The sequence below is a fragment of the Melanerpes formicivorus genome, unplaced genomic scaffold (assembly GCF_026170545.1).
Source record: "Melanerpes formicivorus ecotype bairdi unplaced genomic scaffold, bMelFor1.0.p_v2 SCAF_2, whole genome shotgun sequence".
NCBI lineage: Eukaryota > Metazoa > Chordata > Aves > Piciformes > Picidae > Melanerpes > Melanerpes formicivorus.
This window is the reverse complement of record NW_027142354.1, coordinates 3,925,072-3,950,723: the sequence shown is the minus strand read 5'-3', so window position 1 is coordinate 3,950,723 and position 25,652 is coordinate 3,925,072. Positions and strand designations below refer to the sequence as shown.

At 45.6% G+C, this 25,652-nt stretch overlaps 1 protein-coding gene across 1 annotated transcript in view; it reads left to right on the top strand.

Moving 5' to 3' along the window:
• The window catches only part of RNGTT (RNA guanylyltransferase and 5'-phosphatase), a 319,301-nt gene that overhangs the window by 74,175 nt on the left and 219,474 nt on the right, over positions 1–25,652 (top strand). The window contains exon 10 of the mRNA XM_068149390.1: positions 12,120–12,191. Coding sequence (XP_068005491.1) covers positions 12,120–12,191 — 72 coding nt within the window. The remainder of the gene's footprint in view (positions 1–12,119; positions 12,192–25,652) is intronic.

Here is a 25,652-nt window from a genome sequence, read left to right as displayed (position 1 = left end):
GTGAGTCAGAGGATTTCAGGGGCAATATCTGTCCAGTCATTGGCTGAATTAGAATTAGAATAAACCAGGTTGGAAGACACCTTCAAGATCATCGTGTCCAACCCTTCAACCAACACCACCTAATCAACTAAACCATGCAACCAAGCACCCTATCAAGTCTCCTCCTGAACACCTCCAATGATGGTGACTCCACCACCTCCTCGGGCAGCCCATTCCAATGGGCAATCACTCTCTCTGTGTAGAACTTCTTCCTAACATCCAGCCTAAACCTCTCCTGGCACAGCCTGAGACTGTGTCCTCTTGTTCTGGTGCTGCCTGCCTGGGAGAAGAGACCAACTTCTGCCTATCTACAACCTCCCTTCAGGTAGTTGTAGAGAGCAAGAAGGTCACCCATGAGTCTTCTCTTCTCCAGGCTAAGCAGCCCGAGCTTCCTCAGCCTCTCCTCATAGGGTTTGTGTTCCAAGCCCCTCACTAACTTTGTTGCCCTTCTCTGGACATGCTCCAGCACGTCAACCTCCTTCCTAAACTGAGGGGCCCAGAACTGGACACAGTACTGGAGGTGTGGCCTAACCAGTGCAGTGTAGAGGGGCAGAATGACCTCCCTGCTCCTGCTGGCCACACTGTTCCTGATGCAGGCCAGGATGCCATTGGCCCTCCTGGCTGCCTGGGCACACTGCAGGCTCATGTTCAGCCTACCATCAACCAGTACTCCTAGATCCCAGTCGATGGTAGGCTGAACATGAATATGGGAGTCATACCTCATAAGTCATTTCTTATCTACAGAATAGCAGTGATGGCTGCTCTGGGGGGAGCTGTTTGTCTGTGAAATAAAGCAAGGTGTTGAGGTGACAGTCTCTGAATACGTGAAAAGGCTTGAAGAGAAGCTCAGGAAATTATTGCAGAGCCTCATCTCTAGTTGTAGCTTTATGTTTTGGTGGTCAGTTTGAGCTGGTGAATGTCAATATTCTGACATTTGCTAACATTTTCATCATCTTTTGATAGATTTTTTGTGGATACATGTCGTTGCTTGCCTCGTTTGTTTTCAGTTTATCTGAATTGCTGTCTGATTTAGAAATGGCTTAGTGTATTTGTGTAAGATTAAAAAGGATTTCTAAGTTGCAATACTGATTTCAATTATGGTAACCTGCTGGTGAACATTTCAAGTTAATTGTAAAACAAGCTGTGAAATTCCTGTAGTTGATGCTTGCAGGCTGGCCTGTGCTGTTCTTGGTAAGCTTTTCAGAACAGTAGCCACAAGAAAAGACTATTCCTTTCCTGACCTTCCTATTTCACAGAAGCAGAAGAACTTAACTAGCTCTTACACTGCATACCTGTCAGTGTAGATGGACAGAGTTTCCTGCCATGTTACAGTAGCATTGGAGGCTCTCTTCGTTTCTGTCACTCTTACCTGCTGAAATGCTGAGTATCTGAAATGCTCTTCTGTATTGGTCTTCTGAAGCCTAATTCACCTTTCCAATACAGAGACCATATTGTCATTGTTAAATTTCTTTCCTTTCTCAGGCCTTTGTTGTCAGTGCCTTTCATGAAGTGACCCTTCTGTGAGTGATCTGTCTTCCTGAGCACACATTTCTATGTGCAATATGTATAAATTGAGTCTGGGAGGATAATTATCGCAAGGAACAATGCAGTGTCTCAGGGACAGAGGAGAAAATAATGGACTATGTTCCACCACCTCTGATTCACTGAAAAATTCAGAGCATAATTCAAGAAATGCCCTGCTGTCAGCTCAAAAGTGGTTGCACAAGCTGTCATGTCTGGTAGGAGCCTCATCAGCCAGGCAGCTTCCTAATGACATACATAATAGTATTCTTAATAACATACATTAGGTTCCATAGTGCTGAGATAAAAAGCCTGGTACTTTTTTTTCCCCCCACTGCTCTTTCTAAGGCCCTTGAGAAAGTAATGGCTTGCCAGTGTCCATATGGTGCAATCCTAGGTGTGCTTCAGGGAAAGTGCTGTTCTTCTTTGTGTGTTTCAAAACACAGTTTAGTAAGGCTGACAAATAGATACATGCTGGAAGACAGGGCTGCACACACATTATGAGATCCATGCATAAATGTGGCTGTGGGGCTTGGGAGAAGGGCTCAGATCTGGTGTGTTTTGTTTCCCAGACGCCTAGCGTCTCTTAAGAATAAGTGAAGTTCTCTCAGTTACACAAGTCATGGACTGTAACTGCAGTTAATGTATTGTTTTGTGAAAGATAGAATAGAATGGAATGGAAAGGAATGGAATGGAATGGACCAGGTTGGAAGAGACCTTCAACATCATCGTGTCCAACCTATCATCCAACACCACCTAATCAACTAACCCATAGCACCAAGCACCCCATCAAGTCTCCTCCTGAACACCTCCAGTGATGGCGACTCCACCACCTCCTCGGGCAGCCCATTCCAATGGGCAATCTCTCTCTCTGTGTAGAACTTCTTCCTAATCTCCAGCCTAAACCTCCCCTGGCGCAGCCTGAGACTGTGTCCTCTTGTTCTGGTGCTGGTTGCCTGGGAGAAGAGACAATCACCTGCCTGTCTACAACCTCCCTTCAGGTAGTTGTAGAGAGCAATAAGGTCACCCCTGAGTCTCCTTGTCTCCAGGCTAAGCAACCCCAGCTCCCTCAGCCTCTCCTCATAGGGCTTGTGTTCCAAACCCCTCACCAACTTCGTTGCCCTTCTCTGGACTCGTTCCAGCAAGTCAACCTCCTTCCTAAACTGAGGGGCCCAGAACTGGACACAGTACTCGAGGTGTGGCCTAACCAGTGCAGTGTACAGGGGCAGTTTGACTGTTATAGTGCATTTCAGCATTACTCTTATTGTGCATAAAAGTAATCTTACTGTGATTTATCCCCCCCTACTCCCCAGTTTCTTTCATGAAGTGCAAAGGAAAATGATATCAAATGTACAAGTGTTACTTGAATGAAATACTTTGAGATAAAACTGAAACCTTTTAGTGGATAAACTCCCCACCTGGAGTACTGCATCCAGTTCTGGAGCCCCTATTACAAGAGGGACATGGACGTGCTGGAAGGTGTCCAGAGAAGGGCCACGAGGATGATCAGAGGGCTGGAGCACCTCTCCTATGAGGACAGACTGAAGGAGTTGGGGCTGTTCAGTTTCCAGAAGAGAAGGCTGTGAGGTGACCTAATTGTGGCCTTCCAGTATCTGAAGGGGGCCTACAGGAAGGCTGGGGAGGGACTTCTCAGGATGTCAGGTAGTGATAGGACTAGGGGGAATGGAATGAAGCTGGGGAGGTGGTTGAGGCCCCGTCCCTGGAGGTATTTAAGCCCAGGCTGGATGAGGCTCTGGCCAGCCTGATGTAGTGTGGGGTGTCCCTGCCCATGGCAGGGGGGTTGGAACTAGATGATCCTTGTGGTCCCTTCCAACCCTGACAATTCTGTGGTTCTGTGATTTGTTTAATGTCGATGCCAAATGATAATTTCCATGGCTGTTCTTTTACTCTGATATAGGTGTGATTTCTTTCCTTTTTTCAATCTATGGGAAGCACAATTTTGCTTTTTTTTGTGTTAACATATTTTGCTAATTAGTTTTGAGGTGCTATCGCACAAATTCTTTTATTACAGATTGAAGTAGTTCATACTTCCTGCCCTTAAAGTAGCTTTCTCTACTATGATGGCATTCAACAAATCCGAGTGCCGGGTGCTGCACTTTGGCCACAGCAACCCTATGCAGAGCTACAGGCTGGGGTCAGAGTGGCTGGAGACCTCCCAAACAGAGAGGGACCTGGGGGTGCTGATTGACAGCCACCTGAATATGAGCCAGCAGTGTGCCCAGGTGGCCAAGAAGGCCAATGGCATCCTGGCCTGCATTAAGAATAGTGTGGCCAGCAGGAGCAGGGAAGTCATTGTGCCCCTTGTACTCAGCACTCGTTAGGCCACACCTTGAGTCCTGTGTCCAGTTCTGGGCCCCTCAGTTTAGGAAGGACATTGAGACACTTGAAGGTGTCCAGAGAAGGGCAACAAGGCTGGGGAGAGGCCTTGAGCACAAGCCCTATGAGGAGAGGCTGAGGGAGCTGGGGTTGTTTAGCCTGGAGAAGAGGAGGCTCAGGGGTGACCTCATTGCTCTGTATAACTACCTGAAAGGTGGTTGTAGCCAGGAGGGAGTTTGTCTCTTCTCCCAGGCAACCAGCACCAGAATAAGGGGACACAGTCTCAAGATGCGCCAGGGGAAGTTTAGGCTCGAGGTGAGGAGAAAGTTCTTCGCTGAGTCATTCATTATTGGAATGTGCTGCCCAGGGATGTGGTGGAGTCACCGTCCCTGGAGGCGTTCAAGAGAGGATTGGATGTGGCACTTGGTGCCATGGTCTAGTCCTGAGGTCTGTGGTGTCAGGTTGGTCTCGATGATCTTTGAGGTCTCTTCCAACCTTGGTGATACTGTGATACTGTTAAAGTTTAGAATAAGGTGACCCAGTTTGCATTCCTTTACATTGATCTAATGAGCATGAGAAAGAAGGAAAGCCAAAACAGAGATCTCGGTGCCATAGAATCAATGAGGTTGGAAGAGACCTCAAAGGTCCCATAAAGCAAAACAACTCGTGTTAAGAATATAGGACTAAAGTAATTTCTCCTAACTTTATTTAGAATGACAGCATATAGAAAACTTTTATGAAAACCATTTCCATGAATGTAGTGATCTGTTAACTTGCTTTAAGGCTTCTGGTATCAGTTTGTCATGTGGATGTCTTTGAAAATTTCAAATGCATTTACAGTTCACTTCAGGCTGAAATTACTTGCAAGCACTTCTTACTATGATGAGTTACATCTTGGGTGATGTGCTCCTCTCCAGCTCTTCAGCTGTGATTGTTCTCCTGGTGTGGAAGAAAGTCTTCTGCAAAGCTCATTAAAGCTAATTTGAATATTACCTACAGATGACTGTATAATTTGAAATACTCCTGCAGGAGCCAAGCGTTTTTCATCCTCTCTGCTATTTGAGGGAATACATAGACTTTTGTTCAAATGTTTTGGCTGTCATGCAAGAAAACTAATTAGTTATTTCCAGGGACTTTCTTGGCACTCTGCTTAGCTTTGCAACAGCTGAGTAGAAAATGCAGAGGCATTCTTAGGCTTGAAGTGCCTTTTTTTTTTTTTTAACAATTTTAATACAAATTTACATAACTTTTGTTTGTGCATAAAATATTGTTCACACTTGAAGACTTAGGAGGGCCAAGTACTCCAAAAATGGTGGGTGAGATTGCGATTGATGTGTGGTTTCCTATCAGTACAGACACCGCTTGTTTGCAGTCTCTCTCAGAAATGGCATCACTTAGAACTGAATGTTTAAGTTTGCAAAGACAGGTACTTTGTGCAAAATAGATTTCTAGGGTTGTGGCAGTTTAGGCTGGGTGCCTCCTGCTGCTGCCACGCACCGAGTGTCCAGCCCAGTGGGTGGACACAGGAAGCTGTGTATTTCATACCCATCATGTCCTGCTCCTTATAAACCTATCACCAAAGTCTCTCACTTCCTCTTTCTTCCCTTGCTGCTCCCATGGGAGGTGGAAGGGGAGTTACCTCAAGGCCTCTTGGGCCTGGCTAGCCCTAATGCCAAGAGGAAAAGGGGGAAGGGCAATATCAGATCTGGCCAGCTGAGATTAGCCTAACAGTGGAGGGGGGGAAAAAAGAGCCCTGGGGACTCTGGGTGTACCCTCAGGTAGGGAGAAGGGGAGTGCTGGGAGGTTTCTGGGTATGCTTTGGGATCTCTTTTGTCACTGTGCTTGTAGCTCTCTGTAAAACACTCATTGCTTTTTCCATAGGTGTTTAAGACCAGGCTGGATGAGGCTCTGGCCAGCCTGATCTGGTGTGGGGTGTCCCTGCCCATGGCAGGGGGCTTGGAACTAGATGATCCTTGTTGTCTCTTCCAACCCTGACTGATACTACTATGATACTATTTAAACTTTCCATCACTTCTGCAGTCCATTTGTCTGAGTCTCATCTTTTCTGCCCCAGTGGGAGGCAAGAGAGGATCTGCCTCAACCTGCCACAAGGTTGTTTTTGTTTTGTTTTTTTAAGGCTGTTTTCATTCCTGAGATAAAGCAGGAACTAGAATTGTGTTAAACAGACAAAGGAAAGGCAAAGCACAGGAGGAAAAGCAACAACAAGCAGATGTGTGATTAGATCTGATTCCATACATCATGTCAGTAAGAAAAGTCATTCTGCAAATGGCTGGTAAAATGACATCTTTTGCTGTGTGATTAAATTTTGGATTATTTTAAGGCCAAGTTGCTTGCTAGATAAGTGATTGAAGGGGGAAAACAAAGTTCATGAGCTGTCAGTCCAGCATTGTTCTTTTGGTTATTGTCCAACTCAAAGCCATTAGCACAGTTGCTGTTTCTAATATGTTGCAAGTCTGTGCTCTGCAGCACCAGAAGATTAAGAAAAGATTAATAGCAGCACAGTTTTGCCAGATTACGTTGGAGAAATTGTCCATGGGACTTTATTCTGGGAGCCCACAGGTTAAGCTCATACAAAAACTAGCAGCTAACAGGCAGGTGGTAAAGCAGTGGAAATTTTGAAACACAGTGTAGTGGCTGTAGGATAGAGTAGAGTAGAGTAGAGTAGAGTAGAATAGAGTGGAATGGAATAGAATAGAATAGAATAGAATAGAATAGAATAGAATAGAATAGAATAGAATAGAATAGAATAGAATAGAATAGAATAGACCAGACCAGGTTGGAAGAGACCTTCAAGATCATCGCATCCAACCTATCATCCAACCCCACCTAATCAACTAAACCATGCAACCAAGCACCCTATCAAGTCTTCTCCTGAACATCTCCAATGATGGTGACTCCACCACTTCTGTGGGCAGCCCATTCCAATGGGCAATCGCTCTCTCTGTAGAACTTCCTCCTAACCTCCAGCCTGAACTTCCCCTGGTGCAGCTTGAGACTGTGTCCTCTTGTTCTGGTGCTGGTTGCCTGGGAGAAGAGACCAACCTCTGCCTGTCTACAACCTCCCTTCAGGTAGTTGTAGAGAGCAATAAGGTCACCCCTGAGTCTCCTCTAGGCTAAGCAAGCTAAGTCTGCCTAGGCTCTATAAAAGGAAATGCATGGATGCAGGTGTGTTTTATAGATACTTTTGTGTTCTGTGATCCTGCCATGGGAGTGGTTTTAAGTTTCTAGTTACCTAAAAATGATCTCAACTATGGTCTCAGAGTAGTGTGTCAGATTTGCACAGATCAGAAGGAGCGAGTTTGAATGCGAGCAGTTCTCAAGTACTGCATTTTCCCAGTAGTCTCTGAACTTGCTTTTGAGGTCTATTCCCTGAAGTATTTTTCAATTTCCATAATTTCAAGGAGGATTCTGAATCCAGACTGTTAATTAATGATGTGTTAGAGCATTTCTAACCTGAATCGTTCTGATCATCACTTCACAGCTTTTGCCTGATGAAATTGTGTTGGTGTAACTAATGGAGCAGTGAATGTTGTTGTGATGGAGATGATCAGCACAAGAATTTGTCATCTCTGCTTTGGAGGCATATTGTGCTATTGTTTATTTGCTGGTAGCTGGGTCAGGATGTGAAAAGAGAACAAGAGGTAGGGGAGCAAGGAAAGATGTGAAGATGTGAGGAAGGAGACTAGTTTGACTAGTAATAGAGTCAAAAAGGTATTAATATGTGACTGAAGTAGTAGAGAAAAAAGGATTTCTTTACAATATTGATTCTGTGTTCAAACTGAATATTCTAGAGAAGGTTTAAAAATCATTCTTGGCTGTATTTTGTAATTAATTTGGAGGTGTTCAGGAGGAGACTTGATGGGGTGCTTGGTGCCATGGGTTAGTTGTTTAGGTGGGTTGGATTGGTTGATGGGTTGGATGCGATGATCTTGAAGGTGTCTTCCAACCTGGTTTACTCTATATATTCTATGTATTATTCTTAAGTTGAATAGCCAGAGATTCAGCTTTTGAAAACTGGGTAGAAAATCTTGTAATGCCAGGCACTGAAATGTCTTCAGAGTTTTATATATCAATGGTAGCTTTGCATCAAAGCTAAGGCTCTGAATGTGCACACTGAGGAAATGAGTCCTTAAGCCTTAGGTGCACGTCCAGATAGAAGTGTCATAGTATCAGTCAGGGTTGGAAGGGACCACAAGGATCACCTAGTTCCAACTCCTACCCTAGTGTAACACCTACAACTGAAATACTCATCTCCATTGTCTTTAGGGCTGCTGGCTTGGAATAGGCATTTTATCTCACTCTAAAGGCTTCGGAAATAAATCAGACCCTCAAAGCACCTCTATCTCTCTTTAAGACAAGGAGTTTCTTGGGTGACTTGCTTGTACACAGACTTTGCATGGTGGGCATTAAATGTCAAATCATGTGAGTTAGTATCATAGTATCAGTCAGGGTTGGAAGGGACCACAAGGATCATCTAGTTCCAAACCCCCTGCCATGGGCAGGGACACCCCACTCTAGATCAGGCTGGACAGAGCCTCATCCAGCCTGGTCTTAAACATCTCCAGGGATGGGGCCTCAACCACCTCCCTGGACAACCCATTCCAGGGCTTCACCACTCTCGTGGAGAAGAACTTCCTCCTCACTTCCAGCCTGAATCTCCCCACCTCCAGCTTCATTCCATTCCCCCTAGTCCTATCACTACCTGAGATCCTGAAAAGTCCCTCCCCAGCCTTCCTGTAGGCCCCCTTCAGATACTGGAAGGCCACAATTAGGTCACCTCGGAGCCTTCTCTTCTCCAGACTGAACAGCCGCAAGTCCTTCAGTCTGTCCTCATAGGAGAGGTGCTCCAGCCCTCTGATCATCCTCGTGGCCCTTCTCTGGACACCTTCCAGCACCTCCATATCCCTCTTGTAATAGGGGCTCCAGAACTGGAGGCAGTACTCCAGGTGGGGTCTCACCAGAGCTGTTTCACCAGCTAATTACTTTAATACAGTAGCATTCTTGTTTAATTTTTCTTTCCTTTTTGCTATGCTATCCATTTCTCCTGATTACTAACTGTTATCAAGAATTCTGGGTAGGATTTCCCTCCCCCCTTTTTTCTTTCCTTTTTGTGTTGCTGTATTTTTTGTCTTCTGTTTGTGCTATTGTTCCTTCCCCCACTCCCAACATTGTGTCTTCATATACACTTCCAGGTTTGAACATTTCACCTTCTTTCTCTCTCAATGTGGACCTACTCCATCTGTTCTTGCAGCTAGTCACAACATTTGTTATAGAAGGCACTGCAATGTTGCCTCTGCTGTTCTTTTGATAGCACACCAGTTTCTATCTTACCTCAATACTGGAAAGTAGCAGAACAGCCTTTTGTTAAATCACTTCTGTTACAAAGGAGTATTTTTCATTCATTGATTTTTTGGTTATTTCTTTATTTTTCAAGATGTGTGAGGTCACCTCAGTTAGTCATTCACAACACATTTGAAGGCTGCATTTGTCTGTGAAATCCTAGTCTCCATCTCAGTATTGTGTTGGCAGAAGAGGTGATTCCAAAATATTAAGTAGGCAACTTACAGTTCCCAGTGGCTTTTGAGAATGGATTTGATCTTCTAGTTTAGTTTTAAATCAGAGAATCAACAAGGTTGGAAGAGACCTCAAGGATCATCAAGCCTAACCTGTCACCAGAGACCTCATGACTAAACCATGGAAATGCTGCAAGCTTTGTGTTTTCTCTAAAGCAGATAATGTTTTTTACAACTGCCTGCTTATTTCCAAAGCCAAATACAATCCAATGCAAGGTACAGTTCAAGAAGTTTGTTATGTCTGCAGACTCAAAGCCAGTCTTGCTTTATGACTTGTGTTTGGATTTACTTGGTAGAAGTGATGGTTTCTAAAAGAAATTAAAAGATTTGTGAAAACAGAAAAAATGCTACTGACCTAGCAATAAACAAATGAAACAGACTTAATTTGAGTTGTTGCAAGGTTCTCTTTTTGGGGTAATTCTTCAGGTCACAATTTTGTTTTCACCATTTTTCACCAGTTGCCTTATCTTGTGTGTGTGAATTTGGAGATTTAAATTTCATACTGGCAGCAAAAAATCCTTAGCTAATACAGCGAATTTATGACCCAAGAACTGGGGGGGAAGCAGGGAGAAGATTGATTGCCCAGGTGGCCAAGAAGGCCAATGACATCCTGGCCTGCATTAGGAATAGTGTGGCCAGCAGGAGCAGGGAAGTCATTGTGCCCCTGTACTCTGCACTGGTTAGGCCACACCTTGAGTCCTGTGTCCAGTTCTGGACCCCTCAGTTTAGGAAGGATATTGAGACACTTGAATGTGTCCAGAGAAGGGCAATGAGGCTGGGGAGAGGCCTTGAGCACACGCCCTATGAGGAGAGGCTGAGGGAGCTGGGGTTGTTTAGCCTGGAGAGGAGGAGGCTAAGGGGAGACTTCATTGCTCTCTACAACTACCTGAAAGGTGGTTGTAGCCAGGAAGGGGTTGGTCTCTTCTCTCTAGCAACCAGCACCAGAACAAGAGGACACAGTCTCAAGCTGTGCCAGGGGAGGTTTAGGCTGGAGGTGAGGAGAAATTTCTTCACTGAGAGAGTCATTCATCATTGGAATGTGCTGCCCAGGGAGGTGGTGGAGTCACCATCCCTGGAGGTGTTCAAGAGGGGATTGCATGTGGCACTTGGTGCCATGGTCTAGTCCCGAGGTCTGTGGTGACAGGCTGGACTCTATGATCTTTGAGGTCTCTTCCAACCTTGGTGATACTGTGGTACTGTGATAGAGAAGTGAACACTTTGACGTTGAGTCTGAAAAATGAATTGGCTGATTGTTACCATTTCTGATCCTGACTAATATATGTGAAACTAAATATTCTTTATTAGCTTATCAAATGGACTATGCCTACTCGATATTATAGGAAGTCTGTGTGTGACAGATGAAAGCAGCAGCATGTAAGCTGTGCATATTTGTGTGTACCATTGAGTTCTGAAAGCACTTTTGTGTTTGGATGTTCATTGTTTAGAACAGGCTTTCTTCTAGCTGACATACCTTCAAGAGGGTTTACCAGCATATCTGGGAAGTTAATTAATTTCATGTAATACAGATAGAATCTGGGATATTTCCATTTGAAGGAACCCTGCTGTTTAGTCACAATGCAACCTTCAAGCAAATTGCAGTTGTCAGTGCTGCCTGGGATGCTTTTAACGTGAAAATATCCAACCTGGGCATAGAAAATGGATGTTAACGCTCGTTCCTCGCTTCTCGCTGTTACGCTCTCCAAATATGCTCACTTGATTTGGGAATGCAGCTCTCACTGAGGTTTCTAAAAGCTCATTATTCACTCAGAAGCAGTGATTTTGAAAGCTGTGGGGAAACTGACATGTGGATGTTGCCCATCAGAATGTGGAGCCTTAGTACAGCTTCCTGGCTTCATATTGAGTGCTTCGTGAAAGACATTTGAGACCCCAATTATGTTTATAAGCTTGGCCTATTTTAAAACCTTTTTCATAATAAAGAAAGAATGGAATGGAATGGCATAGAATGGAATGGAATGGAATGGCATGGAATGGAATGGCATAGAATGGAATGGAATGGAATGGCATAGAATGGAATGGAATGGAATGGAATGGCATAGAATGGAATGGCATAGAATGGAATGGCATAGAATAAACCAGGTTGGAAGAGGCCTTCAAGATCATGTCCAACCTATCATCCAACACCACCTAATCAACTAAACCATGCAACCAAGCACCCCATCAAGTCTCCTCCTGAACACCTCCAGGGATGGTGACTCCACCACCTCCTCAGGCAGCCCATTCCAATGGGCAATCACTCTCTCTGTGTAGAATTTCTTCCTAACATCCAGTCTAAACCTCCCCTGGTGCAGCTTGAGACTGTGTCCTCTTGTTCTGGTGCTGGTTGTCTGGAAGAAGAGACCTGCCCCCACCTGTCTATAACCTCCCTTCAGGTAGCTGTAGACAGCAAGAAGGTCTCCCCTGAGCCTCCTCTTCTCCAGGCTAAGCAACCCCAGCTCCCTCGGCCTCTCCTTATAGGGCTTGTGCTCCAACCCCCTCACCAACTTTGTTGCCTTTGTTGCCAGTGTTTGACTGCATCATTCTTACAGGTACTTGCACTAAGTATACAAATGTTGTCATTCTTCTATATTAATGAAATAAATGCAAATGTCATTTTTGTTTTCTTTTAAGGAAATGATCATCGACAAGGTTAATGGCCAAGTTGTCCCTCGGTACTTGATATATGACATTATTAAGTTTAATGTAAGTACTTTCAGTTTCATTGCTTTTATCATTAGTTATTGCATCTTGTTTCTGTTTTAATCTCACTTGTGTAAGTAAGAGCTTCAGAGTAAATTTAAGCACCCAAAGTGTTTGGGTATTTTGTAACTCGATAGTGAGCAATGAGTCGCATTGGGGATTGAAAACAGCCGTATAATAAGTGTTGATTTATTTTGACCTGCTGAAGAAAAGATGGTGATTTGAAACAGTCAGCTAAACATTCTTGGAAAATTTCCCATTTTTAGGGCATGCCTGAACTGTTTAGGCAGATGAATTGAGCAGGGATGGGGAAATTTGGCCGTGAGTGGCACATTTATTACCAGAGCATCACAGCACTCCTTTTTAAGTTGCTCTATCACCTCTTTCTCAGATTTGTCTTAGAAACCAGGCAACTAGTCCTCTGCTAATTCCTCATCAGCAGGCTTCCCTGTTTACACTGGCTGTAGGGAAAATACTTCATGAATAGAATAGAATAGAATAGAATAGAATAGAATAGAATAGAATAGACTAAACTAGACTAGACCAGGTTGGAAGAGACCTTCAAGATCATCGTGTCCAACCTATCATCCAACACCACCTAATCAACTAAACCATGCAACCAAGCACCCTATCAAGTCTTCTCCTGAACACCTCCAATGGTGGTGACTCCACCACCTCCCTGGGCAGCCCATTCCAATGGGCAATCTTTCTCTCTGTGTAGAACTTCCTCATAAGAAACAAATTAAATCTCTTGTGGAAGTTGTGGAAAAGGAGAAGCCTTTGTTGATCACCAGGAATAAAGTTTTTTGTGCTCACAAGAACGAGCTGGTAAGTAGTGCAGAAAATAAGAAACTTTTTTTCTTTAAAGCAGCTTTCAAAGATGGTAAAAGGTTTCAATGTCACCAAAGGGCCTCCTGTGTGTTATCTTTTGTAGATTTTTGTTGTTGTAGGCAGAGGTTGGTCTCTTCTCCCTGGCAGCCAGCACCAGTACAAGAGGACACAGTCTCAGGCTGTGCCAGGGGAGGTTTAGGTTGGATATTAGGAAGAAGTTCTATACAGAGAGAGTTCTTGGCCATTGGAATGGGCTGCCCGGGGAGGTGGTGAAGTCACCATCACTGGAGGTATTCAGGAGGAGACTTGATGGGGTGCTTGGTGCCATGGTTTAGTTGATTAGGTGGGTTGGATTGGTTGATAGGTTGGATACGATGATCTTGAAGGTCTCTTCCAATCTGGTCTGGTCTATTCTATTCTATTCTATTCTATTCTATTCTATTCTATATTTCTCGTGTTTTCCCCCCAAAAGGCATGACGTAGGTGGAGTTTGGAGTGCGTCAGGGGTCTTGTGGTAGTCTCTCCTTCTGAAGCGTATTTGAAGTAACCTTGAGAATGTGTTCCACTTGTTAGTCCTTCTGACAAAAATCAATTTTCCAGTGATTTCTCTGTTACATCTGAGGAAGAGCAAATGTCTTTCAGGAAGGATTGATTCAACAATATGTATCTTTTTAGAACACTGCTTGCAATAACTAGCAAAACAGCAAGTATGTGTTGGATTGTGTGTTTCAGTGGAATAGAGTTAACTTTCTTCATAGCAGCTCATAGGGCCCTGTGTTTTAGATCTGTGAGCACAACAGTGCTGTGCTAGTTGTTGCTGAGCAGATCTTACACAGAGTGCTTACTCCAGTGAATAGGCTGTGGGTGCTCAGTGAGTTGGGAGGGGACACAACTGGGACAGCTGACCCGCATGGACCAAAGGGGTACCTCACACCATATGATGTCATGTTCTTCAATAAAAGCTGAGGGAAGGAGAAGGAAGAGGGCACAAGCCAACCTCATGAGGTTCAACAAGAGCAAGTGCAGGGTGCTGCATCTGGGTTAAGGCAATCCCAGGCACAAATCCAGGCTGGGCAGGGACTGGCTGGAAAGCAGCCCTGAGGAGAGAGACTTGGGGGTGCTGGTGGACAAGAAGCTCACCAGGAGCTCTCAATGTGCACTTGCAACCCGCAAAGCCAATCAGATCCTGGGCTGCAGCAGGAGAAGTGTGGCCAGCAGGTCAAGGGAGGTGATTCTCCTCCTCTACTCAGCTCTGGTGAGACCCCACCTGGAGTACTGCATCCAGTTCTGGAGCCTCTATTACAAGAGGGATCTGGAGGTGCTGGAAGGTGTCCAGAGAAGGGCCACGAGGATGATCAGAGGGCTGGAGCTCCTCTCCTATGAGGACAGACTGAAGGAGTTGGGGCTGTTCAGTGTGGAGAAGAGAAGGCTCTGAGGTGACCTAATTGTGGCCTTCCAGTATCTGAAGGGGGCCTACAGGAAGGCTGGGGAGGGACTTGTCAGCATATGAAGGAGTGATAGGACTAGGGGGAATGGAATGAAGCTGGAGGTGGGGAGATTCAGGCTGGATGTGAGGAGGAGGTTCTTCCCCATGAGAGTGGTGAAGCCCTGGAATGGGTTGTCCAGGGAGGTGGTTGGGGCCCCATCCCTGGAGGTGTTTAAGCCCAGGCTGGATGAGGCTCTGTCCAGCCTGATGTAGTGTGGGGTGTCCCTGCCCATGGCAGGGGGGTTGGAGCTAGATGATCCTTGTGGTCCCTTCCAACCCTGACTGATACTATGATACTATGATTTGGAGTGATGAGTTTTGTCTTCCCAAGTGGAGCCCTGCTTTCCTAAACACCTGCCTGATGATGGGAGGTTTGTTCTTGCTTGTGTGTGCAGCTTTTGCTTTACCTGTGAAACTGTTTTGGTTTTAATGCACATGCTTTTTACTTTTACCCTTTCAATTCTCTCCCCCATCCTGTTCTGAAAGGAGCGAGCAAGAGGCTGTGTGAGGCATAGCTATCTACTGTACCTAATCCACAACAATATGTTAAATTTAGTCACTAGACTTGTGACAGTCCAGGGAAAAACACACTGCTATCTGCTAGTGCCTCTGGAAAAAAACACAAAAATACTGTTTCTGTGCTTCTAATAGAAGAAACAGTATTAATAAACCACTGTGAATGAGTCAACTGCTGTGGACTCTTCCAATCTTGAATAAAATACTATTGAGCTTGAGTAGGCTGCTCAGTGTAAGTGGAAATTACAGATGTAGGCATGGTACTAGTCACCAAAATGGACTTTGTTGTTCTTGTGTGACGTATAGTCAGAGTGTGACTTAGGACTGCTGCTCTAAAAAGTAAATAGTTTGTGGGGGGGTGCATGTTAGGTTAGGAGTAAAAGCTTTTTGTTAACTGACCTCAATTCTTCATCTTGATCTTGTCTTTAGCCTTCTCTGAAAAGTAGGTGTTAGTTTCCTGCATCCCTCCTGTGGCAATGCCAGCGACGAGCAGTGTGAGCAATCTGGCAGTGCAGGCCTGGAGCCTGCCATGGTGGTAGGCCATGCTCAGCATAAGTGCAGAGCCAGCTAGCAGTGTAGCAAAACAGTGCTGTGCCTGCAGCATGTAACTAAAACAGGGCACTGGTAGCTATAAACATGGAAAGTTATCTTGGAACAACAGGACAAGCACCTGCATCAACAACCTCGTTGTGTCATTAGTAGTTGGACCAATAATCTGTAACAGTGCGATGTGTGGTCACTCAGAGGGAACCAATGAAGCCAGGCCAACAAGGCACTCTGAGTTTATATAAGTTGTAGCAGTTCCCTTGCTATGCACTTCTGCCTTTCCTGTCTCCTCTTCTTCTACGCTTTACTTTACTGTGCTATGCTTGCACCATAGACCTGCACTACTGGAACAACAAAGGAACGATACTTGATCATATTGCTCAGCTGTATTGACTCTAATCTTTGTCCTATTACCCTCCTATAATCAGGACTTGCCAGGAAGCAAAAATTCCTATTAGACGTCTGAAAAATACAGTCTTCTACAACCACTTCTGTGTTCTCACTTTTCCTTTGCGTTTTCTTGCCTGTTCCTCCACCTCTGATTTCATGTTTGTTTACCTTGATGTCTTTCCTTGACTCTGCTCAGACTTTGTCTAACCTGTCATAGTATAGTATCATAGTATCAGTCAGGGTTGGAAGGGACCACAAGGAGCATCTAGTTCCAACCCCCCTGCCATGGGCAGGGACACCCCACACTAGATCAGCCTGGCCACAGCCTCATCCAGCCTGCTCTTAAACACCTCCAGGGATGGGGCCTCAACCACCTCCCTGGACAACCCATTCCAGGGCTTCACCACTCTCACCGTGAAGAACTTCCTCCTCACATCCAGCCTGAATCTCCCCACCTCCAGCTTCATTCCATTCCCCCTAGTCCTATCACTACCTGAGATCCTGACAAGTCCCTCCCCAGCCTTCCTGTAGGCCCCCTTCAGATACTGGAAGGCCACAACTAGGTCACCTTGGAGCCTTCTCTTCTCCAGACTGAACAGCCCCAACTCCTTCAGTCTGTCCTCCTAGGAGAGGTGCTCCAGCCCTCTGATCATCCTCGTGGCCCTTCTCTGGACACCTTCCAGCACCTCCAGATCCCTCTTGTAATAGGGGCTCCAGAACTGGAGGCAGTACTCCAGGTGGTCATTCACTACTGTTGCTCTCCCTTTGAAAAATAAATGTGTGGTAAGAAATGAACAGTCTCCTTCTTCTCTCATTCTGGGATATACCTAACCTAACAAAACAACACTTTCCAAAAGTTATTATTTTGGTGAAACATCTTCGAGGTGGAAGAGGAAGTAACCCTCACTTAGAGTGAAGTGTCCAGACTTAACATGAAGAATAATGGTGGATGAGAAGTTGGACATGAGCCAACAATGCACACTTGCAGCCCAGAGGGCCAATGGCATCCTGGGCTGCATCAAAAGAGGCGTAGTTATCAGATGGAGAGAGAATAGAATAGAATAAACTAGGTTGGAAGGGACCTTCAGGATCATCGAGTCCAACCTATCATCCAACACCATCTAATCAACTAAACCATGCAACCAAGCACCCCATGCAGTCTCCTCCTAAACACCCCCAACGATGGTGACTCCACCACCTCCCCGGGCAGGTGGTGGAGGTGATTCTGCTCCTCTGGTCTACTCTTGTGAGACCTCACCTGGAGCACTGTGTCCAGCTCTGGGCCCCTCAACACAGATGGGATATAGACCTGCTGAGGTGGGTCTAGAGGAGGGCCACAAAAATGATCAGGGGCCTGGAACATCTCTGCTATGAGGACAGGGTGAGGGAGCTGATCTAGTGGAGGATGCCCTGGCTCACTGATGGGGATATGGACTTAGATGACATTTGGAGGTCTTTATTGAATAAACCAAACCAGGTTGGAAGAGACCTTCAAGATCATCGCGTCCAACCCATCAACCAATCCAACCCACCCAAACAGCTAACCCATGGCACCAAGCACCCCATCAAGTCTCCTCCTGAACACCTTCAATGACGGCGACTCCACCACCTCCCCGGGCAACCCATTCCATAGCGCAATCACTCTTTCTGTATAGAACTTCTTCCTAACATCCAACCTGAACCTCCCCTGGCGCAGCCTGAGACTGTGTCCTCTTGTTCTGGTACTGGGTGCCTGGGAGAAGAGACCATCATCAGCCTCTTCCAACCCAAACCATTCTATGACTCTGTGAATAGCACTTGGCAAACAGGAAAACATGATCAGAAGGTTTCTAGAAGACTGTTAAGGTGTGGGGAAAAAGCTATTTTTGAGCAGGGCTGTAAATGCTTTAGAGCTTGTTTATTTTTTGTTGCTCTTTGTGTTTTAAATGGACTGGGAATGAGGGAAGAGCTATTACACAGTACTATTTTGATGCCAAGGACAAATTAAGATCATGTTATCAGTATGAGTACAAGCAGGGCTTCATCTGCAAGGAGGCAGTAGCAATGGTCCTGCTACAAAGATTAAAAAGCACAAGAGTTTTTTGAGGTTAATTTTAGAAGCTTAATTACAAAAATGGGCACCTGAGAATGTTTGGCTTGGCAAGAAGTGATCAACAGAGTTTTATCACCAAGAGAGGTAAATGTATTAAAACCTTGTAATTGGCAAGACAGGATAACTTCCTTCTTAAGTTGTCGAAGTTAGATTTGCATAAGTTTCCCTAGCAGAGCTTCAAATCAAATCATTGCCCACAGCAGCAGTCCTGTTCAAAGACAAAACCCACCTTTCCAAAACAAACAACTCCCTCTCCAAATCAAAACCCCAAATAACTTGACAGATTGCTATATGAGGTGTTCCTTTTCCTCTGGAAAGTAGTTGTGTCTTCTGAGGGTGAATCATAGAATGGTCTGGGTTGGAAGGGACCTCCAAAGGTCATCTAGTCCAACTCCCTCTGCAGTAAGCAGGGACATCCTCAACTATATCAGGTTGCCCAGAGCCTTGTTGAGCCTCACCTTGAATATCTCCAGGGATGGGGCCTCAACTGCCTCCCTGGGCACCCCGTTCCAGTGTTCCACTGGTGTGGTTACTGCATTTACTGTTAATCATATGAGTTGCAAGATTTCCAGCATGTACCCCATTTCATCTTCCACAGTGACTCACCATACTCTGCTGTTAGAAATCTGACATTCCAGCTGGGGAAAATGTGAAGACAAACCATATTGATGGACACTTTTGCTCAGGCAAACCTCATGTTTTAGTCAGGCCTGGTGAATTAGAGATATTTTCAGCTGACCTTAATGCTAGCTAAACGGTGCAAAGTTTCCTGGCTTTGTCAGAATATTCCTTCTGAAGTCCAGAGTCTCTCTCTGGAGATATTCAAGACCTGCCTGGATGTGTTCCTGTGTGATCTGCTCTGGCAGGGGGGTTGGTGATAGGGGTTGGTGACCTTTTGAGGTCCCCTCCAACCCCTAACATTTCTGTGATTCTATGAATTGTTGCATTCAAAACCTCCACATTCAATCCCAAAGACTTCTGTGCATTACTGATACTGCTTGAGAATCTGAGTGTTGGAATAACCAGTATCAACACAAAACCACAGGTTAGTACTAAAATAAGGTAATCTGTAGTTTTGTTTCAGAATGCAACAGGTACTTATAGTAAGATCCATGTCAACTTATGCTCCTCAGGGTGACTGTAAATAGTGTGATGAAAGCTGCTAATATGTACACAGAATTGATGCTTAGATCACAGGAATGGAATGGAATGGAATGGAATGGAATGGAATGGAATAGAATAGAATAGAATAGAATTAACCAGGTTGGAAGAGACCTTTCAGATCATCGAGTCCAACCTATCATCCAACACTATCTAATCAACTAAACCATGGCACCAAGCATCCCATCCAGTCTCCTCCTAAACTAATGTCATATCATAAAACATTTCCAAATGTCATTTGCTGTAATATCACTTCAAACTGCACTCAGTATCTTTGGCCTGCATTATCATCCCTCAGAACTGCAGTGTATTCCATTTTGGGGTGTATTTTAGTTCATTATGTTGGCTTTTAGGTAGCTGAGTAGTGTTGAAGTTTATGTTTGGAGGTGCAGCAGTTGAGACAGGGCAATTTATCCCATCTGAATCTACCCATTTCTAGTTTTGTTTTATTTCCCCTAACCCTATCACTACCTGACACCCTAAAAAGTCCCTCAACAGATTTCTTGTAGGCCCCCTTCACATACTGGAAGGCCACAATTAGGTCTCCCTAGAGCCTTCTCTTCTCCAGACTGAACAGCCCCAACTCCCTCAGTCTGTCCTCACAGGAGAGGTGCTCCAGCCCTCTGATCATCCTCATGGCTCTTCTCTGGACAGGCTCCATTGTGTCCAGATCGTTCCTGTAATAGGAGCTCCAGGTTGATGTGTTCATCATTAGGGTAACAAAAACTTAACAGTGAGTAGAAGCTGCAGAAACAAATGAAAGAGAATATCAAGGGAGAAAAATGAGAGATGGGCAAACCTCTACCTTTTACAAATGCTACTCTGCGTTGTTATCAGTAGGACTCACTGTGCCTTAGGTGTAGGCTACAGCAGCCTCCTATAAAGTACCAAAGGAACTGGGCAGAACAGACTGATTGTGTATTTACTTCTAGATGGCTGCACAGGAAAAACCTGTGGAAGAGTGAAAAGTAGAATTTGAATTTCAGTAGTTTTTGGAGAGACCTATATTGGAGTTCTTAGGGAACACATGGAAATCTGTCTTGGCTGTCTCTTTCCAAGACAAATTTTGTACTCAGTTCTGATGCTTATCACCCATAGCTGCTGCAAAAGTCAGTCTTCAGGAATGATGATGGAATCCTTTGACTTTAAGTTAGCTAATGGGATCACTGTCTAGAAGAAGAGCCAGAAGGAGGATCCAGGATACTGCAGACCTGTCAGTCTGACCTTGCTGCCAGGAGAGGTTATGGAGCATATCTGAGTGCCATTAGGCAGCACATGCAGGACAACCAGGTGATCAGGCCCAGTCAGTGTGGGTTTATGAAAGGCAGGTTTATGATGAACCTGATCTCCTATGACCAGGTGATGCTCTTAGTGGATGAGGGAAAGGCTGTGAATGTTGCTTATCCACACATTTGACACCGTGTCCTGCAGTATCCTCTTGGAGAAACTGACTGCTCATGGCTTGGATGAGTGAATGCTTCACTGGATAAAAAAACGTGGCTGGATGGCCAGGTCCAAAGAGTGGTGGTGAACAGAGTAAAATCCAGTTGGTTGATGGTCACAGGTGGTGTTCCCCAGGGCTCAAATGCCAGGGCCAGTTCTCTTTAATATCTTTGTCAATGATCTGCATGAGAGGATCAAGTGCAACCTCAGGAATTTTGCAGATGACAGCAAGTTGGGTTGGAGTGTTGATCTTTTTGAGGGTAGGAAGGCTTTACAGAAAGACCTGGACAGGCTGGATCTGTGGGCCAAGACCCATAGATCAGCACTTGGCTCAGCAAGGCCAAGTGACAAGCTCCTGCACTTGAATCACAACAATCCTATGCAACTAGGCAAGCTTAAGGATATGCTGAGAGGCCTTGAACATAAATCCTATGAGGAGAGGCTGAGGGAGCTGGGATTGTTCAGGCTGGAGAAGAGGAGGCTCAGGGGTGACCTCATTGCTCTCTAAAACTACCTGAAAGGTGGTTGTAGCCAGGAGGGGGTTGGTCTCTTCTCCAAGGAAACCAGCACCAGAACAAGAGGACATAGTCTGAAGCTGTGCCAGGGGAGGTTTAGGCTCAAGGTGAGGAGAAAGTTCTTCACAGAGGGAGTTGTTAGCTGTTGGAATGTGCTGCCCAGGGAGGTGGTGGAGTCACCATCCCTGGAGGTGTTCAAGAGGGGATTGGATGTGGCACTTGGTGCCATGGTCTAGTCCTGAGGTCTGTGGTGACAGGTTGGACTTGATGATCTTTGAGATCTCTTCCAACCTTACTAATTCTGTGATTCTATGCTCTTCTGAGAAACATTATCTTTCTCAGATCATATTCAATTGCTATGCATAGATGTACAGACACTAAACTTAAGCAACTATTTCCCCCCTTCCCCATAAGTTAAGCATATAGGATCTAATATAGGATCTAATTAGTGCATTCTTAACTAAAACACTGAAGTTGAATACTTCTCCTTTTCCTTTGCAAACCCTGGCCTTTAAATGTTTTAAACTCTAGCCAAGTTTTCATGAGACCAGATTGCAGTGGTAAGAATAGACTGGATTCTTGAAAGAGAGTAATTATTTTAGTGTTTAGAAAGGCAGCATAATTCTGATTAAATTTCCTAATACTCTGTGCATTAAATTAAGTCAAGAGCACGATTACTTGGCCTGCCATTCTGCATTAAAAGAAATAATGATGTAGATAGTAGATAAAATTTATCATGGCAGACATATATGCTGATCATAAATTCTGCCCATGGCCAATGTGCTCATTGAATTAATTCATGACTACTTTTTTTGGGGGGAGGGGGGGTGTTTAAATCCCTGTAAAATATTAGCATGTCTGAATGTTCTTATGCAAACCTCATTTGAAAGGGATGTGGAGCTCACAGTGCATGCTGTGCCTCATTTATCAGCCTATTAACCTTATTTAAAAAGAAGTACAGTGGAAATTCTGAGGGCACAGTTCAGAGACACAGATGCTTAATGGCATCTTTTCTGTTTGCAGATGCACCTGGTTGCCAGTCACACCATAGTATCATAGTATCAGTCAGGGTTGGAAGGGACCACAAGGAGCATCTAGTTCCAACCCCCCTGCCATGGACAGGGACACCCCACACTAGATCAGGCTGGCCAGAGCCTCGTCCGGCCTGGGCTTAAACACCTCCAAGGACGGGGCCCCAACCACCTCCCTGGACAACCCATTCCAGGGCTTCACCACTCTCATGGTGAAGAACTTCCTCCTCACATCCAGCCTGAATCTCCCCACCTCCAGCTTCATTCCATTCCCCCTAGTCCTATCACTCCCTGAGATCCTGAGAAGTCCCTTCCCACCCTTCCTGTAGGCCCCCTTCAGATACTGGAAGGCCACAATTAGGTCACCTTGGAGCCTTCTCTTCTCCAAACTGAACAGCCCCAACTCCTTCAGTCTGTCCTCATAGGAGGAGGGTCTTCCTTTTCCAGGGTCTTCCTTTCTATCCTCTTAAGAATGGGTGCAGTGTTTCCCTTCCAGTCTCCAGGGACCTCTCCTGACTGCCAGGGCTTTGCAAATACCACATAGAATGGCTCAGCAACTACATCAGCCGATTGCCTCAGGACTGTGGGATGCATCTGTTTGTGTCAGTGCTCCTACTGCATGCTAAGTTCTCCAAATCTGTGTATATTCCCTTAATTCTGTCAGGGCTCAGAGGTGTCAGGTAAATGAAAGAAAGAGCGTGTACTCAATTGGATCTCGCTTTGCTTGCTGGTGTCACACCGGGGGAGATGCATTAAGGAGACTGTTCCCTCCGCTGCCTCTTTCTATGATGCAATTTATTGAGAGCAGGGGCAGCTTCTTGAGGAGCAAAGTGCATCTACAGTTGAAAAGTGGCATTGTTGCATTTTTGCATCCCTCTTTTCAAACCTCTCCTTTGCTATAATGCCTACAAGAATACATAGAATACACCAGGTTGGAAGAGACCTTCAAGATCATCGCATCCAACCCATCAACCAATCCAACCCACCTAAACAACTATCCCATGGCACCAAGCACCCCATGAAGTCACCTCCCGAACACCTCCAATGATGGTGACTCCACTACTTCAGCAAGGCCTTTGACACCATCCCCCATAGCAAACTCCTGGCCAAGCTGTCAGCCCATGGCTTGGACGGGAGCACTCTGAGCTGGGTTAGGAACTGGCTGGAGGGCCGAGCCCAGAGAGTGGTGGTGAATGGTGCCACATCCAGATGGTGGCCAGTCAGTAGTGGAGTCCCCCAGGGATCAGTGCTGGGCCCCATCCTCTTTAACATCTTTATTGATGATCTGGATGAGGGCATTGAGTCCATCATCAGTAAATTTGCTGATGACACCAAGCTGGGGACAGGAGTTGATCTGCTAGAGGGTAGAGAGGCTCTGCAGAGGGACCTGGACAGGCTGGACAGATGGGCAGAGTCCAAGGGCATGAGATTGAACACATCCAAGTGCCAGGTTTTGCACATTGGCCACAACAACCCCATGCAGTGCTACAGGCTGGGGTCAGAGTGGCTGGAGAGCAGCCAAGCAGAGAGGGACCTGGGGGTGCTGGTTGATGATAGGCTGAACATGAGCCTGCAGTGTGCCCAGGTGGCCAGGAGGGCCAATGGCATCCTGGCCTGCATTAAGAACAGTGTGGCCAGCAGGAGCAGGGAGGTCATTCTGCCCCTGTACACTGCACTGGTTAGGCCACACCTCGAGTCCTGTGTCCAATTCTGGGCCCCTCAATTTAGGAAGGAGGTTGACTTGCTGGAGCGTGTCCAGAGAAGGGCAACGAAGTTGGTGAGGGGTTTGGAACACAAGCCCTATGAGGAGAGACTGAGGGAGCTGGGGTTGCTTAGCCTGGAGGAGAGGAGGCTCAGGGGTGACCTTATTGCTGTCTACAACTACCTGAAGGGGGTTGTAAACAGGCAGAGGTTGGTCTCTTCTCCCAGGCAACCAGCACCAGAACAAGAGGACACAGTCTCAGGCTGTGCCAGGGGAAGTTCAGGCTGGAGGTCAGGAGGAAGTTTTACACAGAGAGAGTGATTGGCCATTGGAATGGACTGCCCAGGGAGGTGGTGGAGTCACCATCACTGGAGGTGTTCAGGAGGAGACTTGACAGGGTGCTTTGTTGCATGGGTTAGTTGATTAGGTGGTGTTGGACGATAGGTTGGACGCAATGATCTTGAAGGTCTCTTCCAACCTGGTCTATTCTATTCTATTCTATTCTATTCTATTCTATTCTATTCTATTCTATTCTATTCTATTCTATTCTATTCTATTCTATTCTATTCTATTCTATTCTATTCTATTCTATTCTATTCTATTCTATTCTATTCTACCTCTCCAGGCAGCCCATTCCAATGGGCAATCACTCTCTCTGTATAGAACTTCTTCCTAACATCCAACCTATACCTCCGCTGGTGCAACCTAAGACTGTGTCCTCTTGTTCTGGTACTGAAGTAAATTATTGCTGAAGAGTGATAACTAGTACATGCTGACCAGGAGATTTTTTTTGGTGTTTTTTTTTTGTCTAAAAAGCTGCTTCTTGTTGTGGAATGATTCCTTAGTGTTGTAATTAGTTTGAAGATTGAGTGGTTTGCTTACTGGTTAGATTGTGTGAAAAAACCATCTCACTACTTCTTTTCCGTTGCACTTCTGAGTTAGATCCTCCTTTTCCCAATCCAGGAGGCACTATGGATCACAGTGAAACAGAAGGGGACCTGGGGGTGCTGACTGACAGCTGGCTGAACATCAGTCAGCAGTGTGCCCAGGTGGCCAAGAGAGCCAATGGCATCCTGGCATGCTTCAAGAATAGCGTCACCAGCAGGAGCAGGGAGGTCATTCTGCCCCTGTACTCAGCACTGCTTAGGCCACACCTTGAGTCCTGTGTCCAGTTCTGGGCCCCGCAGCTTAAAAAGGACATTGAGACACTTGAATGTGTCCAGAGAAGGGCAACAAGGCTGGGGAGAGGCCTTGAGCCCAAGCCCTATGAGGAGAGACTGAGGGAGCTGGGATTGTTTAGCCTGGAGAAGAGGAGGCACAGATGAGATCTTATTGCTTTCTACTACTACCTGAAGGGAGGTTGTAGCCAGGAGGGGGCTGGTCTTGTCTCCCAGGCAACCAGCACCAGAACAAGAGGACACAGTCTCCAGCTGCACCAGGGGAGGTTTAGGCTTGAGGTGAGGAGAAAGTTCTTCACAGAGAGAGTCGTTTGCCATTGGAATGGGCTGCCCAGGGAGGTGGTGGAGTCACCATCCCTGGAGGTGTTCAAGAGGGGATTGGACGTGGCACTTGCTGCCATGGTTTAGTCCTGAGGTCTGTGATGACAGGTTGGACTTGATGATCCTCGAGGTCTTTTCCAACCTTGGTGATTCTGTGATTCTGAAAGTGGTTTGTTTTCCGCATTTTCCAGAATAAAGGATGTTTAATGCAGTATTATATACAAGTAAAGAGAATGTATTACATTTTGTCAT